The sequence below is a fragment of the Nuphar pumila genome, chromosome 4 (assembly GCF_984573655.1).
Source record: "Nuphar pumila chromosome 4, dmNupPumi1.hap1.1, whole genome shotgun sequence".
Lineage (NCBI taxonomy): Eukaryota > Viridiplantae > Streptophyta > Magnoliopsida > Nymphaeales > Nymphaeaceae > Nuphar > Nuphar pumila.
In genome coordinates this window covers 23,395,739-23,422,256 of record NC_143252.1, presented here as the reverse complement: position 1 = coordinate 23,422,256, position 26,518 = coordinate 23,395,739, and the positions used below count along the sequence as shown (strand labels likewise).

Genomic DNA, 26,518 nt, shown 5'->3' with positions numbered 1-26,518 from the left:
GCTCACAAGGGGGAGCAAGGACAGGGAGGCTGCCATCCTAAGGTGGTCACCGGTGATGGTGATGGCTGGGATGTACCACCGAGAAAGAAGGGCCGGTGGCCAACGACAGGTGGTTGTCTGCGTCGGTCCCGACAAACAGAAGAAGAGGGTAGAAGGAATGGAGCGTCGACAAAGATGTGGGTTCTCGCGGTGGTCGAGCCATCTGCCAAACACAGGGAGGAGAAGGTGGTGGGTCGTCGAAGCTCGGAGGCCGTCGATGGCTCTGGTCACCGGCGTCCTGCCGCCATGGGAGAGGCAAAGAGGAGAGTGAGTGGCAAAGGGTTTTACCCCTCGCCCGACTGAGCCTGCATGTTTTTAAAGATGCAGTCTCTCGAACGTTCGAGAGACCAGGTCCGAGGTCAGGCTCAGATCTGGGTTGAGATTGGATCTGGGTCCGACATGACAGTCCAACCGTGGCACGTGTCAAACACGTGCCTAACACATTTTTTTTTAAGGGGTTTCACATTCCAAGAGAGAAACCCACCCTCTCTAACCCTTCTAAAGAGGGCAGGAGAAGGGGGGTGTCACCCCCTCTTGACCCTCTTAAACAAAAGAAAAAAAGAGAGAAGAAAGAAAGAAAGGGAAAGGAAAAGAGGGAGAGAAGAAGAGGAAGAAGGAGGTAGAAGAAAAGGAGGATCCAACCATCCATTAAGGGGTTTCCCTCGATTCCTACAAGGTACGGGTCTCCTCTCTTGAAATTGAGTGAAATATTGAGTGTAGATGGGTTTTCCATGCTTGATTTTGATGGAATCTCACAAGAAAGGCGTAAATCCATAAGCCTACTCTAACATAAATGAAAGAGGATCTAAGGATCCTCTTCCATGGATGTATTTTCCTTTTATCTATTTATCTTTCTGAGAATGAATTTCTGTGAATGAATCTTTTTAAGCGAACACAAAATTCTTTTTCATGCCTCTTGTATGCACCTTCATCTTGCATAATATTTTCCAAATTCCTTTGCACATTGACACACTTAAGGCCCATTTTACAGTTTCTTTGTCAAGTTGTTTTCGTTCATTTCATAGAATGTTGTTGCTATAAAAATGTTCATGGGTATCTGAAACCTTTTTTCCTGAGTATAATCTGAGATTGAATACCCTATGCCGGTGTGGCTGCCTGAGGCAACACACATTGACAGAACGGAGTCCCACACTTTAGTCTATTTAAGAAGACCATCTCTTATTGGAATCAAATTCTCTTAATGATGTGATGTTTTTCAACTTATGTAAACAGTGCCTAGTTATGCGATTAGTGAATCTGAGTTGCTTTCTAGTTTAATTCCATATATCATACCAGAAACGATAATGGCAAAAAACTGTGACCATGTCTAGTTAATTCATTCCATGTGCATATGTTATAACAATTCATGAGATGGCAAGTACAATCACTCTTGAAGAGTCATTGTTTCTCCCAATTGGAGTGGATAATTCACGTTGGACAGGCTATGTCACACGAAGTCTCCATTTGGCCCCTGTACTATGTCCCTCATATAGTATCCAAATTGAAAACTTCATAACAAGGATCATATCCCAATATCTGCAGCTATATCCTGGTGACATAGGTGACAAGTAACAACTTACGAAGAACTGCCAGTGCATGCATTCTATGCTTATCGTATCATTTGATTTATGTGAAGTATGGGTGTGTTATTTTGAAATTTAACCTGCAAGAAATGAGCCTATGATTAGTTAAACTAGTGTCTTGCATGTGATTTGAATGTTGGCAAGCAATAGATGCCTTGCACATTCAGTTAACACTTAGACATGCTTTTTCTTTAAATGACAGAGGGAGAGCAAAAAGAAAGAGAAACCAAACCCCAGTCAACCTACTGTAGGCTGGGTTGGGTGCTTTCAAAAAAGTTGAGGTCTGGATGGGCTGGTTTGGCTAGCTTGGTTTGGCAGTCTCCTGCCAAACCCAACTGCGTATAGTGTTAAAAAAAAGTTATATATTTAATACCGAGTTGTTGTGTGAATATGGAATTTCGCATTTGAAATTGTATGATGATTTTCCAGATTTTTTGTTAAGAACATGTGTTTTGATATATGTTATGATTAGAATTTTCCTCACATGTCATGACTTGATATGATACACTTGAGTAATTGATTGTCTCAAGGTTGTGTCAAGTACACGTGCATACGTAAAAAAAAAAGTATGCTCAGTTATAAAGTATAATATCCAGAGTTGTTAATTTGTTTAGGATAATGAGACCCTGGCATGTGGTGCACAACCCCCACATGGGTTGGAGTTAAGCCCAATTGACTGGGTAAGTGGGTGTTATTAGAAAAAAAAAGGAAAAAGTTCTTTTTATTGTGTTGGGCCTTAGTCGACCACAGTCGGTTGAGCCTTGGACAATCAGCCCCCAGCCGACTGGGTCAGCTGGGCTGGGAAACTGACCTAGTCGACTGGGTTGGTTGGGTGGGTTTGGCTGCATGTTAGACCCAGCCGACTGGGTCGGCTGGGTCTTTGATTCTCAAAAAAAGAAGAAGAAAGAAACACAAAGAACACATTATGTTCATATATGTTAATCCAGATTTTTCAATGGTTGTTCTGATTTTATACATATATAACTACTCCTGTGTAAGTGCTTAACTGATTCATATTTGTTGAGTTTTTTTTAGCTGCATACCTGCTCAATGTTAATGCATCATCATGCCTGTGTACAAGGTGATTAAAATGTGTATGGTCATGCAAAGTTGTTAGGCATACACCTATGTAATCAATATGATAGAAATGTTTGAGTGCTGCCATGATTTAGCTAAACATGTAATTGTGTTTTGCAACCATCGTACAAGCTGCTTTCAATGCTTAAACCGAATATCATATGCTGAGTTAAAAAGTGTTAACACATGGTTGTTTTCTTATGCAAGAGCATAGATGGATTGGTATGGGATTACATGTAAGTGACTGCATGGTGTGTTCACAAGTTTGTTCAAAATGATTTGTAAGTGAAAGCATGCAGTTGACATGAATACAAATATTAAATGAAATCATGCTTTGGACATAAACATTTGTACTAAATAAAGACATGCAATGAATATGATGTTGTGAATTTATGCACATCTATGTGAACTTTACTAATTCATGCACATTTTCAAATTTGTATATATGAATGTGCATGGTAATGTATTCAAAAGTAATGCATTGGGATATGTTATTCATGGTTGTTGGCATATGCATGCATCGATGATCGAAATGAATCATCATGGGCTGGGTGGGCCTCGAGCTGTGGTTTGCTTCTTTATTTACTTTTGAATGCATCACAAAAATCACATTTATTTTTATTGCATTGTATTGCACTGTTCTATATGTTTTCACGGGCAGGAGTTTCGTGATGGCGGTCACAGAGTTAGATGCGAACTTTTTGCCTTTGCTTTTGCATGCTGAATTGCAAAACTTAATAATTGGCTTTTTATAAAAAGATAATGAATAAGAACTGTGTAATATACGATCTAAGATGTCTCATTGAAAGAATGTGCATCTTAGAGAGTCAGTTTTGGGAGACCGCATGGATACAAAAAAAAACTTTATGTGTGCTAATGGTTATCCTTGAACCCGATATTGAGGTTCTTTCTTCTGGCCACAATTTTAGAGAGTTTCTGCCACTTTGCCTGGGGGTGGTGTGTAAACACAGTTGTTATTTTGATATACCAATAAAAGTAACACTTGTGGATGGGTAGTCCCTAGTGTCTCTGACATTAGATCGGTGGTCTAATATTCCGAAGGTTATTTCGGTCGAGGGCTAAGTTTAGAACCCACTAATAAAATATAAATCATGTGCTAAGCTGCCCTGGGAACCTAGCTTGACCTCGGAGATTTTACCTATTTGGTGTATCCGCGGTCAACGATAATTAAAAAGATAAACTTAAATTGTGTGCATTTAATAGGGACATGCATACTAAAAAAAAATTCTAATAAGAGATAATAATTTACTCTTGCATTGCACTGAAGTCATGCATATTTCTGCAATGCATTAAATCATGCATGTTTACCAATTTTCTTAACTGTTAAATGTTGGTGAATGCATAGTATTGTTCCCTAAAGCATGCTAAATGGTTGTATTGCTAAATTTGTGATCCTTGTTATTTATTAATTGTCCCCTCATGCTTAATAATTGTTCTCTATTACATGAATGCTTAATTGAATTATGAACCTGTCATAAATGTATTTCCTCTAAAATATTTTATGAATTCTTATCTATATTCTTTTGCTCATTCGTTTCATTAAAGATACTTGTACTCATGATTTCGGTTCTGACACTCATACTTCTGTGGTTTTTGCAACCGCAAATAATGGGAACATGAGTCTGGTGGACTACACCACTAGGTTCCAGAGTCTCGAAAGGTACTGCCCGAACCTCTTCAAGAATGATAAGGTGAGAGCGATAAAGTATGCACGTGGGTTGAAGGATGAACTTCGAGTATGGGTGTTGGTAGGCCAACCCACTACACTAGAGGAGGCGATTGAGACTGCAGCGGTCTTGAACGAGGAATGAGAAAGATTCAGGGGTGACTCGCAAAAGAAGGGCAACAATGGAGCTAGTTCGGCTGGTGGGGTGAGGAAGAACACACCCGCAGGTGGGAAGGAGCAGAGGCAGAGGACCCAGGGGAAACGTTAGCAGGGTAACATTTGTACTAAATAAAGACATGCAATGAATATGATGTTGTGAATTTATGCACATGTATGTGAACTTTACTAATTCATGCATATTTTCAAATTTGTATATATGAATGTGCATGGTAAAGTATTCAAAAGTAATGCATTGGGATATGTTATTCATGGTTGTTGGCATATGCATGCATCAATGATCGAAATGAATCATCATGGGCTGGGTGGGCCTCGAGCTGTGGTTTGCTGCATACCTGCTCAATGTTAATGCATCATCATGCCTGTGTACAAGGTGATTAAAATGTGTATGGTCATGCAAAGTTGTTAGGCATACACCTATGTAATCAATATGATAGAAATGTTTGAGTGCTGCCATGATTTAGCTAAACATGTAATTGTGTTTTGCAACCATCGTACAAGCTGCTTTCAATGCTTAAACCGAATATCATATGCTGAGTTAAAAAGTGTTAACACATGGTTGTTTTCTTATGCAAGAGCATAGATGGATTGGTATGGGATTACATGTAAGTGACTGCATGGTGTGTTCACAAGTTTGTTCAAAATGATTTGTAAGTGAAAGCATGCAGTTGACATGAATACAAATATTAAATGAAATCATGCTTTGGACATAAACATTTGTACTAAATAAAGACATGCAATGAATATGATGTTGTGAATTTATACACATCTATGTGAACTTTACTAATTCATGCACATTTTCAAATTTGTATATATGAATGTGCATGGTAATGTATTCAAAAGTAATGCATTGGGATATGTTATTCATGGTTGTTGGCATATGCATGCATCGATGATCGAAATGAATCATCATGGGCTGGGTGGGCCTCGAGTTGTAGTTTGCTTCTTTATTTACTTTTGAATGCATCACAAAAATCACATTTATTTGTATTGCACTGTTCTATGTGTTTCCACGGGTGGGAGTTCTGTGATGGCTCTCGCAGGGGTAGATGCGAGTTTTTGCCTTTGCTTTTGCATGCTGAATTGCAAAACTTAATAATTGGCTTTTAATAGAAAGATAATGAATAAAAACAGTGTAATATACGATCTGAGATCTCTCATCGAAAGAATAAACATCTTAGATATTCGGTTTTGAGGGACCACGAGGATACAAAAAAAAAACTTTGTGTGCACTAATGATTACCCCTAAACCCGATATTGAAGTTCTTTCTTCTGACCACAGTTTTAGGAAGTTTCCGTCACTTTTCCTGGGAGAGGTGTGTAGAAACAACTGTTGTTTTTGTATACCAAAAAAAGTGATAGTTGTGAATGGGTGGTCCCTGGTGTCCCTGACATTAGATGAGCGGTCTAATGTTTCGAAGGTTGTTTCGGTCGAGGGCTAAGTTTGAAACCCACTAATAAAATATAAATTATGTGCTAAGCTACCTTGAAAACCTAACTTGACCTCAAAAATTTTACCCGTTTGGTGTATCTGCGGGCAATAATAATTAAAAAGAGAAACTTAAATTATATGCATTTAATAGAGACATGCATATGAAAAGAAAATTCTAATAAGAGATAATAATTTACTCTTGCATTATACTGAAGTCATAAATATTTCTGCTATGCATTAGATCATGCATGTTTATCTGTTTTCTTAACTGTTAAATGTTGGTGAATGCATAATATTGTTCCCTAAAGCATGCTAAATGGTTGTGTTGCTAAATTCGTGATCTTTGTTATTTATTAACCGTCCCCTTATGCTTAATAATTGTTTTTTATTGCATGAATGCTTAATTGAATTATGGATTTGTCATAAATACATTTTCTCTAAAATGTTTTATGAATTTTTATTTATATTCTTTTGCACATTCATTTTATTAGAGGTACTTGTACTCAGGATTTCGGTTCTGACACCCTTACTTTTGTGGTTTTTTGCAGCCATAGAGGATTAGTGAAGCGACAAGCTTCTGGGAGAGCTACAAGCATCACACTTTTGCTAGGCAGTTCATAGAGGAACATCATGGCTCAATTTTTTCTTATTTACTTTTATGTTATTTAAATAACTCTGATATGTCCTTTGCAATTATTATTTAAACACTCTTTCTTTCATAATTAATAAATAATGAGTTGCTATGGTTTGAGGTGATAAATGTAAAATCTCTTGTGGTTGGTTGAGTTATCCAATGATGAGTAGAACTGTAAAGGTCCCGGGTCTTTGAGAATGTTTCTACAATGATTTAAAAAAAAATTGCATTTTCAAGGGGTATCAGTTAGGGTCGTTACATTTGGTCAACTTTAGGCCATCATTTCATGTATGTTTTCAACGAGTTTTGACCTAAAATTTTTATAATGATTTCATCAACATGTCTATTGTATCTCTGCAAAATTTTATAATTTTTTATGCTGATTTGTCAGGTAATTAATTTGATTTCAAAAACTGATTCTACAGAAATTACTGTTTTGATTCATTGCTGTGAAAGGGCCATTTTCATAAATTAAAAAATCATTTTCTATGGATTTTGAAAGAATTTTTAAACTCTGTAAATTGGGTCTGGTTTCTGAGTGTTTCTAGAATGTTTCTGTAAAAATCCATAGTCATCTGACCCCATTTACCTTTTCAAAACCCTAATCTTCCAGAATCTGCCACTATATTCCCGTCTTGACTAGTAGTTAGGGTAGTTTAGTAATTTTCTTTAGAATTAGGTTTTAATTTTTAATTATGTTATTTTTCTGATTATTTGTAGTTAGAATAGATTATGTATTTTATTAGAAGTTGGTAAATTAGTTTAGAATAATTTAGTTGATTTCTTAATTGTTTGATTCATTAGCTTTTGTAGTGTAGTTGTATTTTCATTAGTATTAGAATTAGTTTAATTGCATTTTTACTATTTTAGTTAGTTAGATAATTAGTTGTTAGTTATTTTTTTAAATTATTTTTTATTTGATTTAATTCTTACTTTAGAGTTTATACAATTTAGGTACTAACTTTGTTATTTGAGTCTACATAGCTTAGGTTATTTTGCTGATTTTGAATGCAGGAGGGCGGGTAGTGAAGGTCGATTCTGTGGCTTCTTCAGCTGACATTGGAGTCCCAGAGTTTAGATTAGGATTTTATTCTTTATTATTGTGAGTTTTGTAGTCCTTATAATTCTTTTATTTTTGAGATATTAATAAAGTGTATAATTCAAGTGAATTGTGTATTGCCTTATTCCGTTCCCTGAGTTCGACCTGGTCTTACTACTAGTGTAAGCTGGTTTATTTTTATTATTTGGCGTAGTATTTACACGAGAGTTTTATTAAAAAATTGTTTTAAAAATTATTTTCATAAAAGCTACACCATGAGGAACCTCCTTTTGGTGAAGAAGGAAGTCTAAAGATGCCTTTAGATTGCGAGAATGCTCCCGAGCTCGCCAGAAATGTGTCGATTCCACGTTTTCCATTGATCACTTGTCAAAAGTGGCCTAAGTAAACCCAAATGCTCAAGGTACTTAGGTGAACCGATTAAAGATTAAGAAGGATCTCAATCCCCAGTTTAACTGTACACTCTCACTTAACTGGAGATGAGAGAGAGAGAGAGAGAGAGAGAGAGAGATTAATTTTGAACTAAAGTCCTAACCTCAGAATGGAGTTCAAAGTTCTTAGATTTTCAATTAACCAAAACTTGCCCCCCTTTTGGGTTTATATAGAGCCCAAGTGAGAGAGGTGTTGGTTTACATGTCTAATACAATAGCCCACCATTCTAAGTACTCATTAAAGGAGATTTGGTGAGACAACCTCATTGTCTTAATCAGAAGGTCATATGGCAATATGGTCTTCTTTGGGAGTGAGGTGGCTGCTGAGGTGTCCAAGTCATGGGCCGTACTTGGGATGATGTGTCCATCTTCCAAAATAGGTAGAGCGTCTCTCTTTTAAGCAAAAACATTGAGGCCTGAAGTGGGTTGGGCACAGGTGTGCCTAGATCAAGGTTATAGTGGCTCTTGGGTCATGGTGTGCACATATCGAGTAAGTTCTTTGCAAGCTAATGTCATCCATTGGGGTGTCTAGCATGAGTGGATGCATTAGATGGCAGTTCATCAAGCATAGCAATAGTGATAACAAAGCTCTCATATTCATGAGTGAGGCCATTTAAAGTATAATGCACCAAATCAGCATCACTCACGATTTCATTAACACTTATAGAATCGACAAAAAAATTAATATGATTTAAATACTCTCTTATAAATTTTTTTTCTTTCTAACATCTTTGAGATCTTTATTCATTTGCATGATTCTAAGGCTAGATTAAGAAGCATAAGCTTTCTCAAGGGTTACCCACGCGTCCCTAGCATTGACAATTCTAACAATTTGACTGACCACAACCTCAATCATAGTGGCCTTAATCCAGCTTAGGGACAACTAATCATACCTTTTATACACGATATTCAGGATTTATAGGGTGAACTTCACCTTCCTTAGCCACTTTTAAGTATTGCCCTGGAGCAGGACATGAGCTTTCAACAAATTTAATCAAACGTTGACTAAACATAACTAATTCAATATGAGATCGTCACAACAAATAATTAGTGCGATCAAGTTTTACCGAAAGAAGGCTCTAAAAGGTGTTTAACTTAATCGCGACATTAAAAACCAAAAATGCAATCATAAATGATGATGCAAGCATGGACGAAGAACTCATGATGATAGGTACACAAACTTAATGGACCCAAGGTCGATCCCAAGACAAGAGGGAGCACACACCGACAAACATAACTCTAAATAACTAATTTTCAATGCCCGAGATATGCATAACCTCAACTATGCATACAAAAACAAACAGGCAAGACTCACCTAACAAAGCCTGCGCCTGACAAGGATCCAATCGAGAAATCAACACAAGAGAAGTTGACTGTCTCAACAATCAACAACTCGTAACTCAGATACCATGAAAGAGAATGTAAGCTGAAACACAAGAACACAAATAGATGCACACTGGTTCGGCCAGGCATGCCTGAGTCTATGATAATCTCTTTCTCTTTGTTCAACGTTTTTTTTGAGAGATGAGAGGTTTTAATTATAATGATCATTTGATTACAAGATGAAATAAGTTTCTTGAATATTTTTTATTTAGATGATCTTGACTCTCAAGATTATATTTTTTACAACTTTTCTTTGAATAGGTTTCTTTTTCTTTAAGTCTTATTGATTAATGAGGTTTATGAGTGAGTCTATATTGAAGTTGGACTCTTGATTCCTCTTGGAGTTTTGATCGGCCTTGAAACCATGTAGGCCCACCTAAGGATGCCCCCATGGATTGACGCCCATCTTGATCATATTCTTTATCAATGACAAGGGGGTGATGCTTTGCCTTATGGCCTGCTTACTTTTTGAGAGATATAGATCCTTTTATAATAAGAGGCAAAATAAAGGGTGAACGAATTTTTTTTTTTCTTTTCTGACTTTTCTCGTTGCGACAGGGACCAATGGTGCAGGCACGTGGGCCGTCGTAACAGTAAAATGACTTATGGTATTTATGTTCTTTTGTTTGTCCCAACCAACACGACTCGTCCTCAGTCTTCTCAAATTTGTTGCCGTTGAAAATGATTTTAATTATTTTGTCAAGTCTTGGAAGCTGAGGCCGATCTGGTGGTGGGAGACTTGCAGTTGCAGTATGATTAAGCAGTCCATCGTCATCGCAGTCGTCGTCGTCATCATGGGTAACGCCCTGAGGATGTTGCTCAGCAAATGCTGCAACCCAACCCCGCAGGAGAAGGAGGAGGGGGACCAGGACCATGCCTTAGGCCCCCATGGCGTCACCCTTGCCACCGTCGGCGTCTCTGCCCTCGCCCGCGACCTCTTTCACTTTGATAACACCACCGAGGTTGGTTCCCAGTTCTCCACTACTCATTTATCACGATTATGGCCACCACCACCAACATCATTATTATCATCTTTGGTTCTCAGGTCCCTGATGGGTTGAGGAGACACGTCGTCTCCTTAAAGAAAGCGCAAGCTAATTGGTAAACCTAACAACCCCCATCCCTTGTTTTGATTTCCTATCTCTAATACTTTTGTGTAATTGGTAACCATGTTGGTATTGTTCTTTCAATTCATTTTTCCGTTTCTCAACATACATTTTAGAAAAGTAAAAGGGGAAACGCTCAAGCGTATTTGATCTTTTTCTTTTTTGAAATTTTATTTCATGGAATGCCGTAATTTCTAAGCAGATTACTATGTAATCACTTTATTGAAGTAAATTGACTAGGCTGACCATTTATTGCTGCCGTCTCAGTCATTTGGTATTCTAATAAAAACTCTGCTCTTTTTCTTCATTTCTAGTAAATCAAGACCCACATTGTGTCTGCAGGAAGAAAAAGAATTTTGCCAAACTGAGCTGCTTCTGAAAAATTATTTAATGGGTTGCGAATGGTTTCTTTAATAAAAGGGCAGCATTACCATACTTTTTTTTTTAAATACAAGAAATGTAGAGGACTTGGCAGGTTCTTCATGATGACTGGCTATATCCATCCTCTTTCTTTATCCAGTAATCCAGGCTTAGGACTAATAATGGTGCAGCGATCGAGTTAGAGCTTCTTTTACTTGGTGTATAATCACAAAGTTAGTAGTGAAACAAGCTCCTTATTTTATTGTGTTGGTAACTTAATATAAAGGTATAAGAAGCTCGTTGTGGCATGGAAGGAAACCAAACCTCCTCCCAGAACGCCAGAAGAAGCGTCGATGCTCATTGTTGAAACCCTTAAGAGGCATAGAAAGGAAGATGTAGAGGTATTTTCTCAACACATCTAGTTATTACAATATTTTGCTGCTATACCCATGTTTCCTGAATTAAGCGGCTGCAGGGTCTACTTGCATTCTATGGTCTACCTGCCACTGATGCTGTAGCTATTGAGGTTGGTCATGGATTAATGTCCCCTTCTTTGCCTGAAGGAGTAGAGTTTGAATTTACCACACTTCCTGTGAGCACCCCGCCTTGGCTTCATCTACTGATCCAGACATCCGATCACCAACTCACTCGTCTGACATGTTATGAATATGGTACTCACCAGGTTGATGCAAAGGCAGTTGCAGATGGAGATACAGTAACCGTGTATGTGGACACCAGGGACCCTAGAGAATCTGCAGCGGTTCCTGAGGCTGTAATTGTTGCAGTTGCCAGAAGATCAAAGGAACGTGCAAAGAAGAACTATGCAGAAGCCGACGTTCTGCAAAAGAAAATTGTTGGAGCTGGCTATAGGTTTGTCTCGGCCAATTGATGTGCCTTCACTTTTTCTGTTTTCAATTTTGTAGGCTGCGATTTCTTAGCTTCTACAACACTTACAGGGTCATCAGTGGCGCAAACGGAGACATTCTTGCAAGAAAGTACCGGATAAGACTAAGGTGTGAAAGTGGTGCACACACACACACACACACACAAAAATCCTTCATCTTAACTATGTAATGGCTTCTTGTTAGGGGAATCGATGCCCCCGAAAGTTCGATGCCGTACGGTGCTGAGGCGAAGGCGGCATTGCTAAATTTGGTGGAAGGAAAGAGCCTGAAAGTCCATGTCTATGAAGAGGATCAATATGGACGCTCTGTGGCAGATCTTTACTGCAATGGGATATTTGTACAGGTGTGTGATAAGGAAGTACTACCTCTAAAAGATTTCTGACATCAGTTCAGTTCAGGGGTGTAACCACATTTTTTTGGGAATCATTTCCTTGGCAGGAGTTCATGCTGAAGATAGGACTTGCATGGCATTACGCAGCATATGATAAACGCCCACGATTGGCACATGTGAGCACTTATTTCTGTCTTATTTTCTTTTGAATTCCTTGCATTTTGTGATACGTATCATGCTTTTGCTTTACTTCCGTTGTGGGTTGATACTAGTGGGAAAAAGAGGCTCGGCTCGCTCGGATTGGGCTATGGGCTTCATCGGACCCCGAGAAACCGTGGGAATGGAGGAGGGACAACCGAAGGGAGGGATGATAGTTTCAATCATGGATCTAATTTAATGCAGAAGCTGTAAATGGAAATGCAAGGTCTCCCAAGCTTTTCTGAGGAGGGGAAATATGTAACATAAAGCACTTCTATCTTGGCTTGTTGATGATGCCACCTAAAACTTTTTGGATTAATGATTCTCCATGAATGGGTCACGACCCTGCAAAGGCCAAGATTTCAAGTCAAAACTTTGCCACTTTTAAGGACAGTTTGAAAGCTAAAAAGATGTAGGAAAAGTGATTCAAAATGAAAAATTCCTATGGATTTTTCAACCCTTTCAAACGAGAGAAACTTTCTCCCTTATAGTGTTTTTTTAAAAAGTACATTTTCTTATAGGAAACATTCCTATCAAGAGAATTTATTTTTACACTCTTCACCACCCATCTCACCACATCCTCCTTACCCACCATAGCCGCCATTCCCTTTTTGTCTTTCTCCATCCCTAACTACCACCGATCACTCAACAGCCTACTATCCACCTTTGCCATCCGCTGGGCAGTCGCTGCCGGCGACCTTGGCTGCTGGTCGGCAGCCCTTCTTCAGCTTCTAGCCCATCTGCATCCCACTTGCCCCTTTCAACCGATCGACCACGACATGGCACCGGCCAGTGGAATTCTGGCTATGGTTGTGGGTTTGTAGATGAGGGAACGGTGTAAGAAAAATGGTGAAAGAAAAAAAATGAAAGAGGTGGGTGAGAAGCTTCACCACCCCCCTTCTCTTCTCTTCTCTCTCATTTTTTCCACTCTATTTTTCTCATGCTGCTCAAACAAGAGAAAACTTTTCATTTAAAAAAGTTATCATTATCAAAACTTCTGATAAGCAAAACTTTCTTTTCCTATGAGAGTTTTCTCTATATTGGCAACCCCAATTGGTTATATTATCTTAATCACTGATTCTGTACAAGTCATAAAGACAAACGAGGTGACCAATGGTGAATTAGATCATGTCATGTGTGTGGTATTTCTCTAATTTTGTTACTATTTTTTTTTTTAAATCGAGCTGTCTTTTTGGCAGATCCTTCTTGTGGTCCATTACACTGAAGCATCAGTTGGCACGTGCGCATTAAGGATCAATGGAGAATTTCAGTCTGGAAGACTTATAGTTCCACTGGAATGAGAACCAAGCCACCCAGTATCAGAAATGTATTGGGGATGAACTAGGTCCATTACTCAAATTAAGAAGCCTTTCTACTTACCACATATAGCCGCTATCGTGTTTCTTTGAATCCCAAGGGGCACACACACAAAAAAAAAGAAAATCTTAAAACAAATTGAAGCTTTTTCATGAAAAAAAAAGTATAGATTTTCTTTTAGATCGAGTTATGGTGTGTTTGATTGCACCTAGACAGAAAGCGAAAAAAAAAATCAGAAAGCCAGTATCAAATCTAACTAGATTTGGATCTATCTATCTACGAGCACTGTCCTGGTTATGAAATATGTCGCCCTCCTACAATGGGTCATCAGAATGAGTTTGTATCACAAATTTTATGAAATGAATAATTTTACTGTAGAGCCTACAGGGTCTCTGCTCATCAAAAAATAATTTTACTGTGAAAATCACTAAGTTGACAGAACATTGTAAGTTCAATAGCAGCCAGGAGAATTGTGTTTTACCACATGGCCGGATCTGGGTGGAGGTCTGCCAATATGCAGTTAGTTTTCCTTTGGCCAAGCCAAAGAAAAAAAAACATAAGACATATACATGAACAAGTTGCAGGATTGCATCTCAACGATTTGCCTTCATTGAGGCACTCCACCAAACAGGTGTTCTGTGGATGTAACCCTGAAGGGTCTCTGAAAAGCCACCTCAACGGATGCGCTTTATCGAACACGGTGTGTGTTATTTAATTGTAAGCTGTCTACTGCATATAATTCACATTCATAATGACGAAGTACTCATCAAAATGATTCGTCGAACACTTGGTGGTGCAAGATTAATACCGACATAAGGAATGTTATAACCCAAATAGATTGGGAGAATAAATTCAGGATGTTTGTGGGATCAGATGTGGCCTTCACCCCAAAAAGATTGGGTAAATAATCGATTAATAAAATATAAGTCCTCTTGTGCTAGGAACAGATGCAGCCCCCAAACATCATAATAAAGTAAATCAAATGGTCCATCAATTTGATGTGTGAAAGGTTCAAAGGGTAAGGTATGACTTTTACATATTTGGCATGATACATATCAAATTTTGGACTTGTATCCCCAAACCAATCAAGATCCAACTGGGCCCATCTCCATAATATCCAATCCAGAACTGGATCCTCCAACTTGCCCCAAGACCGAGAAGACAATGCGGATAAGGTTGAATCCATATCCAACCCCACCTAGGGACGTCGACATCCTCTATTGGCTCCTAGATGCATGTGCAATGCTGAATTAAAGAGAGTTGTCCAAGTTTGGGTGTTATCTAAATATGCATACCTAAGGTAGTTAATGTATTTGAGTTGCCAAAGAGCCTCTTAAGATTTTCTATTTTTGCATTTACATTTCTTGTAGTTGGTGAAGCTTTTATGTCTATATCTCCCTTGAGCCTATATATATAGAGGCTCTTTTTTAGTTCAAATGAAGAATTGAAGTTTCTTCCTCTCTTTAATTCATCCATCTCCTCTCTCTAAGGACGTCCCACTCTCTCTCTCTCTCTCTCAAGTGATGTCTTGCTCTCTCATTCTTCTCTTCTCTTCTCTCTCTTGGCTCCTAGGCCCTTCTCTCTCTCTCTCTCTCTATCTCTCTCTCTTATATAAGCTCCCTTTCTTGAGCCTAGAGCTTTTGAATCTCTGCCCCACCGAACTTGGTGCAAGCCTAATTCTGGATCGTACATCATATCAAGCAACCCGATGGAACAAACTTGGTCTCAGCCTCCCAAGGACCTACCTAGACCATGGACCTCAAAACGACCCTCTCCCTCAGCGTATCAGACCCCTGATATGTCAACCTAACCTAAACCTTGAACCTAAAACTATCCTAGACCTGTTACACCTAGCCAAAGCCTTATATTTTATTGTTGTGAAGTGCAGAATCAAACTTGATTTACCCTAAGCATACCTCCCCAACCAGAACGAGTTGACCCTCAAATTTTAACCATAAACCCTACTATTTGTCCTTAACCAATCTACCAAAAATTGGGTTTAGAATCCACCCGGATGAGGAGAAATAAATCTGACACCTAGACCTATTTTTGACAAATGTCAATCCAGGCCTAGTCTTGTTTTTCATGTTCCCTGTCGACTCAAAATCCTAAACTTTACCAAAGCCTTCCCTACCTGTTTCAAAACTTCTCCCAATTTTTCATATTTTTCTAATTAGTATTTTGAGGGATATAAAATTCTGACAGAAACTTAGTGCCTAGAAAATCCAAAATTTGCAATAATTATTTCTCCTAAGATACAAGTCCTAAAATCTCAAAATTTTTACCCAAGCTAGCCTGACATGTCCAAAAACCCCTCCTAAAATGTCAATAATTTATTTGTTGTGAATTGGGAGAAACAATTTTTTTATATAAAACCTGGAAATTTTCAGGAATTATCGAAATAAATAAAAGTGAAATTTCTTCAAAATAATTACGATAATATGATATTTTTTGAATGGATTTGGTCCAAATGGATCTTGAATCCGAACAATATCATATGGATCTAGTATTTGGATTAATATATGGCAAGTGAATTTGGATCCTAGATGGATCCAAAACCCAATTGAAATTCAATTGGATCCTAATAGATCCAAATATCATATAACCCCAATCAAGATCCGAAAACCAATTAAAGGATTCCATAGATGTGTCATATTCGGGAACTCAAAATCCGAAAACTCGAGACCCGTTGTGGAAAGCCCAAATAAGAGTATATCTAAATTAAGTTAGACAAAACTTACAACGAAATGAAGTGTAGTGTTGTGGAGAGGTTTGTTACCTCTTGAGGGTTTGACCCAAGATCAAATCCTACCACACCCATGCATATGGCTTAATGAAGAAACATGTTATGCTTTTTAACAAAAACGCATAAAGCTTACACATATATAAGTAAAACAAAGAAGACTCTAATTGCAACAAAACAAAACATAGTGTAGGGGAGAGGTTTGTTGCCTCTTTCGAGAATGACCCAAGTTCAAATCCCTCCATGCACATGGGTTTTTCTATGATTCTTTTTTATAAAAATAAAAATTTAGAATTCAATTGGTGAGTTATACATGGTATTTTATGAAAGAGATAAGCTAGTCAAATATTAAAAAAAATAAGAAATTTAAATTGGGGTTTTGAGATTTGAAAACTCAATTTTTTAGGAGGAGGAAATTTTGGCACCTAGCACACGATTTTCCCCTAGAGGAGTCAAGATAAGATTAAGATAGGGTTAAAAAAAAAGTTGAAAGTTTGAATGAGGTAGTTAGCTAATCTTGCTCTCACCTCCACGATTTTAGTGATTGGCATGTGTGCATAGATGAAAGGAAGGGCAAGAGGAAAAATGAGATTGAGGAATCAAATAGAGAAAAAATTGTACAGGCGTGAATGAGGAGAGAGGGCAAAACATGAATTATCATTTTTGGTAGCTTTATAAAAAATGATAATCTTGGATTATGGTTGAGGAAAGACAGTTTCGAGAGTTTGAAAATATCAACCATGAACCAAAAAGATAAAAAAGAAAATTCTTGACTTGCCAAAAAAGTGAAACACACGATTTTCTATTTAAGTCACTCTCTCATATCACTCATCTTCTCGAGTTATCCTCTCTTTCTTTTTTCCCCTTTCTATTATTTTTCTGACCATGCTATCAACCATACAGAAGTTGCTAGATGAAGGAACGATAGAAGAAAGGCATGCAAACGTAGATCTGTCCAAACCGTGAAAGAGTATTTGGTGATTCGACTTATCGAAAGAGGTAGGGAGCCTTATATCTCTATATGTGTGTCTGATGTTATGTGTTCATACCGACCAATCTCAAAAAAATAACTGGATCTCCCTCGTATCTTGATAAAAAATCTCAAACAATGACTCTATCCTAATCTACACATTCTGAACTTTGATTTGGTATATTTATTTGTTTTATTTAGATTCGTATCCTATGAGATATGTTCATTGCAACATGAGACTAATTTTGTCTTATTTGCAAGACTATGCAAATAGTCTAATCCGACTTGTTTCAAAAGAACATCTGTATCTCCTAGAATATGAATCTGAAAAATATAAATGATGATCTTGATCTACACATTTTCTACTTAAATATAGTATATTTATTTGATTTATTTGAATCTATATTCTAAGAGATATGTCCATTACAACAGGGAACTAGTTATGTCATGTTTGTAGGACTGTACTGATGTTGACCTATTTTGAAAGAATATCTGTATTTTCTAGAAAATGAATCTGAAAAATGTGAATAAGCACTTGATCTTGATCTACACATTTTATACTTAAATATGGTGTATTTATTTGAATCTATATCCTAAGAGATATATCCATTGTAACAAAGGACTAATTTTGTTCTATTTGCAGAATTGTACTGATGTTCTAACCCGACCTGTTAAATAGCTTAACATGTAAAAGAATATCCAAGGTTGAGATTAGTAAATGTCAATATGCAAAGTTATGGTGTAATTCAACTATGGTGTGACCATCCTCAAGATCTTACCAAAAGATGTGCTTACCAAAAATAACTGGTTCAAAAAATAACTGGTTTGGCTGTTAAAGTTGTGTACTGAAAAAAAAAATCATCGTTGATGATTCTGGAATACTCAATAATGAAGTGCCACTGATGAATCATAAAAAATAGTTGCTGAAAAAGTCACTGACGGAAAGCAGGTTGGAGACCACAAAAAAATCTAGTTTGTGAGAAAATAGCCTTGGGGTGCGGTCAATCAGTTTTTATACTCAATTGTTTAGGAGTGTAACCTTCATAAGGTATATGCATTGATTGCTACATATATGCGACTTTAGTCCAATATTTGCGAAGTTACATGATTCAGTTTCACTTCACATATATTTTTATTCAAACTTTGTAAAGTATATATAGATTAAGTAGGATATTTACAACGTTACAAGGTTCAGTTTAACAAGAGGTTCATACATTTTTTATACAAATTTTATATTATATATGCAAAATTTAGTTAAGTATTTGCAAAGTTTCGAGGTTTGGGTTAATCCGGATGTTCACAAATATGATTATGTGAGCTTCGTAATGTCCTTAAAAAACAAACATGCGGACCTCCTTTTAAGTGACAGTTTGTGATACCCAATGAGAGGAGTGATATATCTTACAAACTTTATAATTTTTTCACATGTGAAAGGTAAAAACATCCTAACAAAGTTGGCTATTTGCAATATTGGACATGGGACAGATTTTGGAAATTATGGGGCATTTGAAAAAACATGTCATTTTTTTCTTACAGTACAATCATTTTCTAAAGATCGAATGAATGCCTATAAAACTTCATATCAGGAGATCAGGAATGTGTAAGAGAAAAACGCTACCAGATATCCTCAATTTTACCTTCATTTGCAAGCAAATTCGTCTTTGACATTGATAATAGGAAAAAAAAGCTTTGGCATATTCAAATACTTTCCTTACTAGTCAAGGGATATTTAACAAAATCCGAGCTTCCTTGCAGCCTGTACTTCAATCCGAATTTCCTTCTTGAGACCAGCTATGAAAGTGTCAACCAAGGAGTCTTGAGATCACTCCCTGACTATGTTTCTCAAGTTTTTAAACTTGGCTTGGTAATTTTGCACACACCTGGTTTGCCTTATTCTTGACAAGTTAACATTGTGGTTTTAATAAGCTGATGAGCCAAACCTTAGTGCCACTACTTTAGTGAAAGAATCCCAGTTGGGAGTGCCAAAATAGCTCTCATACCACTGGTACCATTTGATTGCATCATCATTCCTGTGTAGAGTAGCTAAATTCACCATTTCCTGCTCTTCTATTTGTGCAATCTTGAAGTATCGTTCTACTTTGAATAGTCAGTTGTTAGGGTCTTTCCCATTAAACTTTGGGAATTCCATTCTAGTCTTCTTTGTTTGCATTTGACCATGGCTGCTACTGGAAGCTTCATTCCTTGGTCTACTCATGTGTGACTATACATTTCCACTAGTTGGTCCTTGGTTATGAATCCTTAGTTCTTGTAAGTTTCTCAAGATAACTTCAAGTTTGTCATCCATGGCTCCCATTCTATCTTTGAGTCCACTTACTTCACTATCTAAGGCATCAAACCTCTCTTGGTGCTCAGCTCTAAGGTCATCAACAAGGTGTTGAACTTGGGTAGTCATAGTTGGTAGTGTAGGATGGGTTCAGTCTTTTGACTGTCAACTAGGTTCTGGTCTGGTTTTTGTGAGAGTGAATTGGGTTCAATGTGGACAAAGTTCAAGGTAAGGCTAAGTTTGATCTTCATGTAGGGTATCTTGAGGGTTTACAGTCAAATTTTTGAGATTAATTGGTTAGGTCTAAGTCAAGTTTTGAGGGTACACAATGAAGACAAGTTAGAATATGATGAGTTCAGTTGGTTATAGTTGAGTTAAAACAAGTTTTACTATAAATTTTTTATCTCTGAGCACGTGTCAAATTTTTTTATAAATTTAGACAGTTTCAAGTCAACACGTGTAGGAAGCTATAGTAAAATTTTTAAGTTTAGATTCCAAGTAGTTTGGGAGATATAGTTCTTGGAATGAGATCAATTTTCTGGGTCTAGACTGGGCTGGCCTGAATAGAATTAACCACACTTCAAGATTAAGAACTTGGTCCTACTACTTCCAAACATGACCCAAACATCAAAAACCGTGTTTCAAGACTTCTCCACACGCCAATATATTCCAATTAAACAAGAAAACAATAGAAAACTCAACCAAACTTCAGATCTTATGTAAATAAGATCACAATTCTTGCTACTTCCAAACATGACCTAAACATCAAAAACCATGTTCCAAGACTTCTCCACACTCCAGTGTATTCCAATTAACAATCAAGAAACAAGAACACAGTAGAAAACTCAACCAAACTTCAGATCTTACGTAAATAAGATCAAGATCTTGAGAATTCCAATATGGGTTTGATGAGAAGACCACATGAATTTAAACAAGAACTAATCCAATTCTCAACCAAACATCCAACAACCATGAATCATACATCAATCAACTTCTAGCACTTCATATTTCAATATATATCTAACCCAAACTAAACTTCAAACAAGATCTGAAATTATTCTCCAAAAATTGACAGCTAGTAGGAACTCCAACGTGGTGCTTTTGCATACACACGAGTTCAACCAATTGGCACCGAATTTTTCTCGAAATCTCCAACACCACAATTCTTAGCATCATTCAACGTCTGGACTACTATAGTCTTAAGATATCATAGGCCCAAACTTGAATTCCTTCAGTAGCTTTGAAAATCTTTAGGAAAATCCCACAAGGTAGTCTACCATATAAAGATGGCCATGCAATACTTGGGAAAAATTAAGATTCAACCCAAGAGCATGGAAAATCTCAATTAACTCCCTAGATCACTTCAATTCATTCTCATTATACCGAACTTAATCATATGTAGGACCCAAAATCATTTGATAATCTGAATCCAAGATTTTTTTTAGAAGATTGGTCAAATTTTCAAGCCTTGGAGTGTGATAGTATGGTATGAATTCACACTAGAACTCAACAAGAATTTGGATCTTTCTTTAAGAATTGCCACTAGAGATGAGCTAGATCTATAAATCACCAATTTTAGACTTCTTTCAGCAGTTTTCTGACGTGAATTAGGATTTGCAAAAAATTACTTGATCTAGCTTCTTGCTTCATGGATCTCCAATCGAGTGATCGAGTGAGCTCCTCTAGCCGAGTTGAGCTCCTTGATAGATTTGATAGTAAATGCTTCAAGAATGGCAGCTATGATATTGTTGTTATGATACCAAATGTTGCATTCACTCGAGAATGCATTGAGGGATAGGGAATTGCAAACTAAATGGAGATGGGAGGTGTTGGGTTAATGAAGGTAGAGAGAGAATAAGGGGTCGGCTAGCTTGGAGAGAGAGAGAGAGAGAGAGAGAGAGAGAGAGAGAGAGAGAGAGAGAGGGGGGGGGGGGGGGGGGGTTGAACTGGATATAGTTGGTTGAGTGGTTAAGGATGGATAAGCAAAATCTTATTGGGTGAGAGGTTTGAGTGGTTAGGGATAGATAAGTAGAACCACCCAAGTATAGATTCAAAAGGAGTTCTCTCACTTTGCATCAAAACTCAACTAATACGTGACATAATAATTCAAGAGGTTTGGACTGAACCTCATATATGGCATGCCCCTGGTAAATACATGTAATACATGTCGTAATTACATTCATGCCATCTCAGCCCCCAAGTGATTACCAAATGACCAAAATACAAGTAGAATTTATAAGACATGCCATGCCACCCAAGTAAAGCTCAAGTAGGCTTAGCGGGTTAGGGGTAGTGCATGTATCAGCTATTAATTTTCACGTGACAAATGGGTCAAATTTATAATGAATTTTAAACTAACTATAATGCTTATTTTGGTTTCAATCTCGACCAAAACCTAAATATATTTATCCTGGGTCTGACCCAACTTTAGATATAGGTTAATTCAAAATCCAAAATATGGTAAGATCTACTCCAGATCTAGGTTAGAACTCTGATCTGCTTTAACCATGGGTAACGTCTAAGGGCAGGTGGATGTAAGCTCATTCAATGTAAAAGGGTTTTCTGCATTTTTGATAAGGGTAAAATAGGAAATCTATACACTTTAAAATATTTCTTAAAACTATGTCAGACGGAAGCTAAACACAAGGTCCTTGTTCGTCCACTATCCAAGTTCATGTCAAGAATTTCAGAAAACGTGATACCTGACATAGAATTTCAGGAACTTACCCTTTTCAGGAACTTCAAAAAACTGGACTTTTGCCGATCCCAGAAGCAGGAAAACAAAAAAAATAAATTTTGCCCGAGTGGTAGTAGATCCCTGGTGGTGGCACTGGCACATTTTGAAACTATTTCTCACAAAATCATCTCTTGTAGACCAAATGGCCCAAGAAAGGGTGTGACATAAAGAAATGATGGTGAGGAAGAGGAAGAGGAGGATCTTCTTCACCCGCCATCATCAACAACCATGCATATCAAAGCAAGGTTTCTGCTCCTTCCCTGCTATCTTCCTGGACAGAATGTCTGGAGTGCACCAACGCTCCCATCTTGCTAAACAACAAAGCTCGTTCCCGCCGCTATGTCCATGCCCGTCACTCTCTCCATTGCCATTGCCCGGAGAAGACCTTTCTCTACCTCCTGTTCCAAATCTCTTGAGCTCAAAAACCGTGTATTGCGAGGGTGCACCACCCTCAGAGAGCTGAAGCACGTCCACGCTCACATGATCCGACACGGTCAGGAACATAGCAACTACCTCCTCTACATGCTCATACGCGCCTGCAACCAGTCTGGATGGATGGGATTCGCCCGCTCACTTTTCGATTCTGCTGCCCTGCCCAACATCTTCCTCTGGAACGGGTTGATAAGGGGTTACGTATGCCACGGTCTCATGGATGAAGCCATCGAGATGTATGGCCTCATGGCTCGTGCGGGGATGTCGCCCAACAACTACACCTACCCATTTGTTCTGAAGGCATGTGGATGCATTCTTGATGTTGGTTTGGGCCGTATGATTCATACGCAAATCGTCAAGAGCGGGCTGCAGTTCGATGTCTTCGTCGCGACAAGTATGTTGTGCATGTACGGTAATTTTGGCGATTTAGGCATTGCACGCCAACTGTTCGACGAAATGCCTCATCGAAACGCTGTCTCATGGACTGCCATGATTGGTGGTTACGAGCGTCAGGGCCAGTTTTCTGATGCCATTGATCTTTTTCGGGAATCGTTGGCTAGCGATCTTGAGCCGGATAGCTTTACTCTGGTGCGTGTCTTGTCTGCGTCTTCGCAATTGGGTGATGCAAAGACTGGGCGGTGGATACATGACTACATTGAAGAGAAGGGGTTGGGGACGAATGTGTTCGTGGCTACTGCTCTTGTGGATATGCACTGTAAATGTGGAAGCATGGATCAAGCACGCAGTGTGTTTGATCAAATGCCTGAGAGAGATGCCGTATCATGGGGTGCATTGATCTGTGGGTATTCCCAGAATGGCCACCCCGACAAGGCTCTGCAATTATTTTCCTGGATGCAGCAGGAGAATGTGAAACCTGATTCTTGCACAATGGTCGGTGTTCTTTCTGCTTGTGCTAGACTTGGGGCGCTGGGTTTAGGTGAACGTGTTCGCATTTTGATCAGTAAGGATGAGTTGGTGATAAATCCAGTGTTGGGCACTTCTCTGATTGATATGTACTCAAAATGTGGGTCTTTGCATCAAGCCTGGGAGGTGTTTAAGGAGATGAAGAAGAGAGATGTTATTGTCTGGAATGCAATCATATGTGGACTTGCCATGAATGGTAATGCAAAAGCATCACTTAGCCTTTTCAGCAAAATGGAGAAGATGGGAATCCAACCAGATGCAAACACTTTTGTTGGTCTTCTTTCTGGGTGTAGTCATGCTGGTCTAGTGGATGATGGTCGCCGATATTTCTATAATATGGATCGAGTTTATGGTTTGAATCACAAGGTTGAGCACTACGGATGTATGGTTGATCTTCTTGGTCGTGCAGGTTACCTAGAAGAGGCTATTCAGTTGATGAAAGATATGCCAATGGAGGCCAATGCAGTTGTTTGGGGTGCACTTTTGGGTGCTTGTAGGATTCATCGTAATGCCCAACTTGCAGAGCATGTGTTGGAGAGACTGATTGAGTTGGAGCCTCAAAATTCAGGAAATTACGTGTTGCTTTCTAACATATTCTCTGCAAGCAGAAGATGGGATGCTGCTGCAAATCTTAGAGAAATGATGAGAGAGAAGGCAATTGTTAAGGTGCCTGGTTGCAGTTGGATTGAGGTGAATGGACGTGTTCATGAATTTCGTGTGGGGGATAGGACGCATGCCTTGCATGAGAAGATTTATATGAAGCTGGATGAGTTAACAAAGGAGATGAAGGAAGCAGGTCATATTCCCAGTACTGAATCAGTCTTGTTTGATATAGAAGAGGAGGAAAAGGAACTCTCCCTTGGTCATCACAGTGAGAAGTTGGCTATTGCTTTTGGCCTTATTAGTACACCGCCTGCTAGCGTCATCCGCATTGCTAAAAATCTTCGTGTTTGCAGCGATTGCCATTCTGCCATAAAGCTCATCTCACAAATTACTGATCGCCAGATTGTGGTCAGGGACAACAACCGATTCCATTGTTTTACAAAAGGCTCATGTTCGTGTGGAGATTATTGGTGACTGAATTTACACCTGTACTTGCACTTCTTTGTAGAAAACAAAATGAACCTAATGGAAATAGTGAAAGAGAAAAATTAAATACATCTATGATGTACCATATCTGTTGGTGACACTTTCTAGCAGGGCTGTCAACTGGTTTGGTATGACCAGATTCTGACCCGAATTAGATCCATTGGGATCTCGGTTTCGTAATAATGAAATGGGTCTGATGAATTGTTCTGGTCAGATCTGCAGGCTCCATTAGTATATAGCTTATGAAATTTCATACAAATTTTGGGCCAACTTGAGTTCTGATTATGATCCACAATTTTCATTTCAAAACGTATAAAAAGTTATTACTTACACCGAGTCTGCTTTATGTTATCTATATCTGAACTTGGTCTGGTTCTGCTTATATTAGGTCCGATCGGACCTTCAGCCCATATCAACCCTTTAGAGACAGACCCTGGTAAGGTGCAAGTTTGACCCGTTGACAGCCCTACTTTCCAAAGATGCCCTTGCTTGTTTTGGTGACAACATTTTTTTGTTCCTCAACTTGGCTGGTTTTCTTCAATACGATCTTAAACCTGAACCACAGTTCACCCTTTCACTGTCTCTGAGTCAGCCTGAGCTCTCTCCAAACTTGTGAGTTTCACTAAGGGCAAGAAAATTTTGCCTGTGACAAGTTTTGATATGATAGATTTTTTAAATGATTTTTTTTTGTTTTGCTTGTTTGTGTAACATGAGAATAACAGAGTGAAAAATGTGAGAAAATGAGAGATGGTCGATCATCAGCCCTCTCTTAAAGAGAGGTGGTTGGATCATGAGAGAGAGAAACCTGAAAATGGTGCTGGTTTGGAAGAAGAAAGCTTTTGTGGCAGCCCATGGGATTAGATGTGTTGTGGGTGAATCACTGTTTTAATGCAGAAAAAAAAATGACAGAAAAAAATCTAGCTGCCCCTCGAAGGAATTTTTCATACAAAAATCATACTTTTAGAAAAACTTTAAAAATTTTTATTTCGTTTGGAACGGTTGAAAAAAATCATTTTTTCTTTCCTAATTTCTTATTTCCTACCATTTTTAGCTTTCAAAATATAAGTAAAAAGATGACTTGTCTTCATTAGCAAGAAAAGCATTGAAAAATCGACCCCCTTCACAGCGCTAAAAACAAAATCAGTCGACCTCTTCCTTCTTGAAAGATATCATTAATACCCCTGATCAATAATAATATATGCACTTGAGTGGGGTAGCACCAATGAACAGTAATACATAAGATACATCTATACTACGCTATTCAATAATCTCATTCATCAACGGTTTGAGAAGAGCCTGAGTTGCTTGGTCTTCTTAAATAAAGACAAGGAGAATGAGAGAACTCGCAAGCTTGTTTAAATATTTTTTTTTCAAATAATAACGAAGTGAAGAAATAAACTTCCATCATACTAAGCCACGCATATCAGTCAAGTCATATGAAACAGCCTTCATTCAAGCTGGTTTCCTTGACTAGAATAAACTCACATCTAGGGGTGTCAACGGGTCGGGTTTACCAGGACCCAACTCGGACCAAACCCTATAGGATCCGGGTATGGTGACAAATAAGAAGACCCAATTAAGACCCAGGTCCTGACCCAAAATAAAATTTTATACCAAACTTG

The 26,518-nt window shown here is 38.2% G+C and overlaps 2 protein-coding genes across 2 annotated transcripts; both read left to right on the top strand.

Annotated features, from left to right (window-relative positions):
• Positions 1-10,171: 10,171 nt before the first annotated feature.
• Positions 10,172-12,754, top strand: LOC149839646 (staphylococcal-like nuclease CAN2). Its single transcript, XM_090002706.1, has 9 exons — positions 10,172-10,462; positions 10,546-10,601; positions 11,253-11,367; positions 11,442-11,558; positions 11,649-11,836; positions 11,923-11,979; positions 12,055-12,214; positions 12,310-12,378; positions 12,475-12,754. The coding sequence occupies exons 1-9, from the start codon at positions 10,253-10,255 to the stop codon at positions 12,571-12,573; spliced, it is 1,071 nt and encodes a 356-aa protein (XP_089858832.1). The 5' UTR covers positions 10,172-10,252; the 3' UTR covers positions 12,574-12,754.
• A 9,844-nt stretch (positions 12,755-22,598) lies between these two features.
• On the top strand, positions 22,599-24,975 carry LOC149839645 (Pentatricopeptide repeat (PPR) superfamily protein). Its single transcript, XM_090004189.1, has one exon. The coding sequence runs from the start codon at positions 22,791-22,793 to the stop codon at positions 24,882-24,884; it is 2,094 nt and encodes a 697-aa protein (XP_089860315.1). The 5' UTR covers positions 22,599-22,790; the 3' UTR covers positions 24,885-24,975.
• The last annotated feature ends 1,543 nt before the right edge of the window (positions 24,976-26,518 follow it).

Coding starts and splice junctions, on each gene's coding strand:
- LOC149839646 (XM_090002706.1), top strand. CDS start 10,253: ATGATTAAGCAGTCCATCGTCATCGCAGTCGTCGTCGTCATCATGGGT. Junction 10,602..11,252: donor AAGAAAGCGCAAGCTAATTG/GTAAACCTAACA, acceptor CTTAATATAAAG/GTATAAGAAGCTCGTTGTGG. Junction 11,559..11,648: donor TTGAATTTACCACACTTCCT/GTGAGCACCCCG, acceptor GGTACTCACCAG/GTTGATGCAAAGGCAGTTGC.
- LOC149839645 (XM_090004189.1), top strand. CDS start 22,791: ATGTCCATGCCCGTCACTCTCTCCATTGCCATTGCCCGGAGAAGACCT.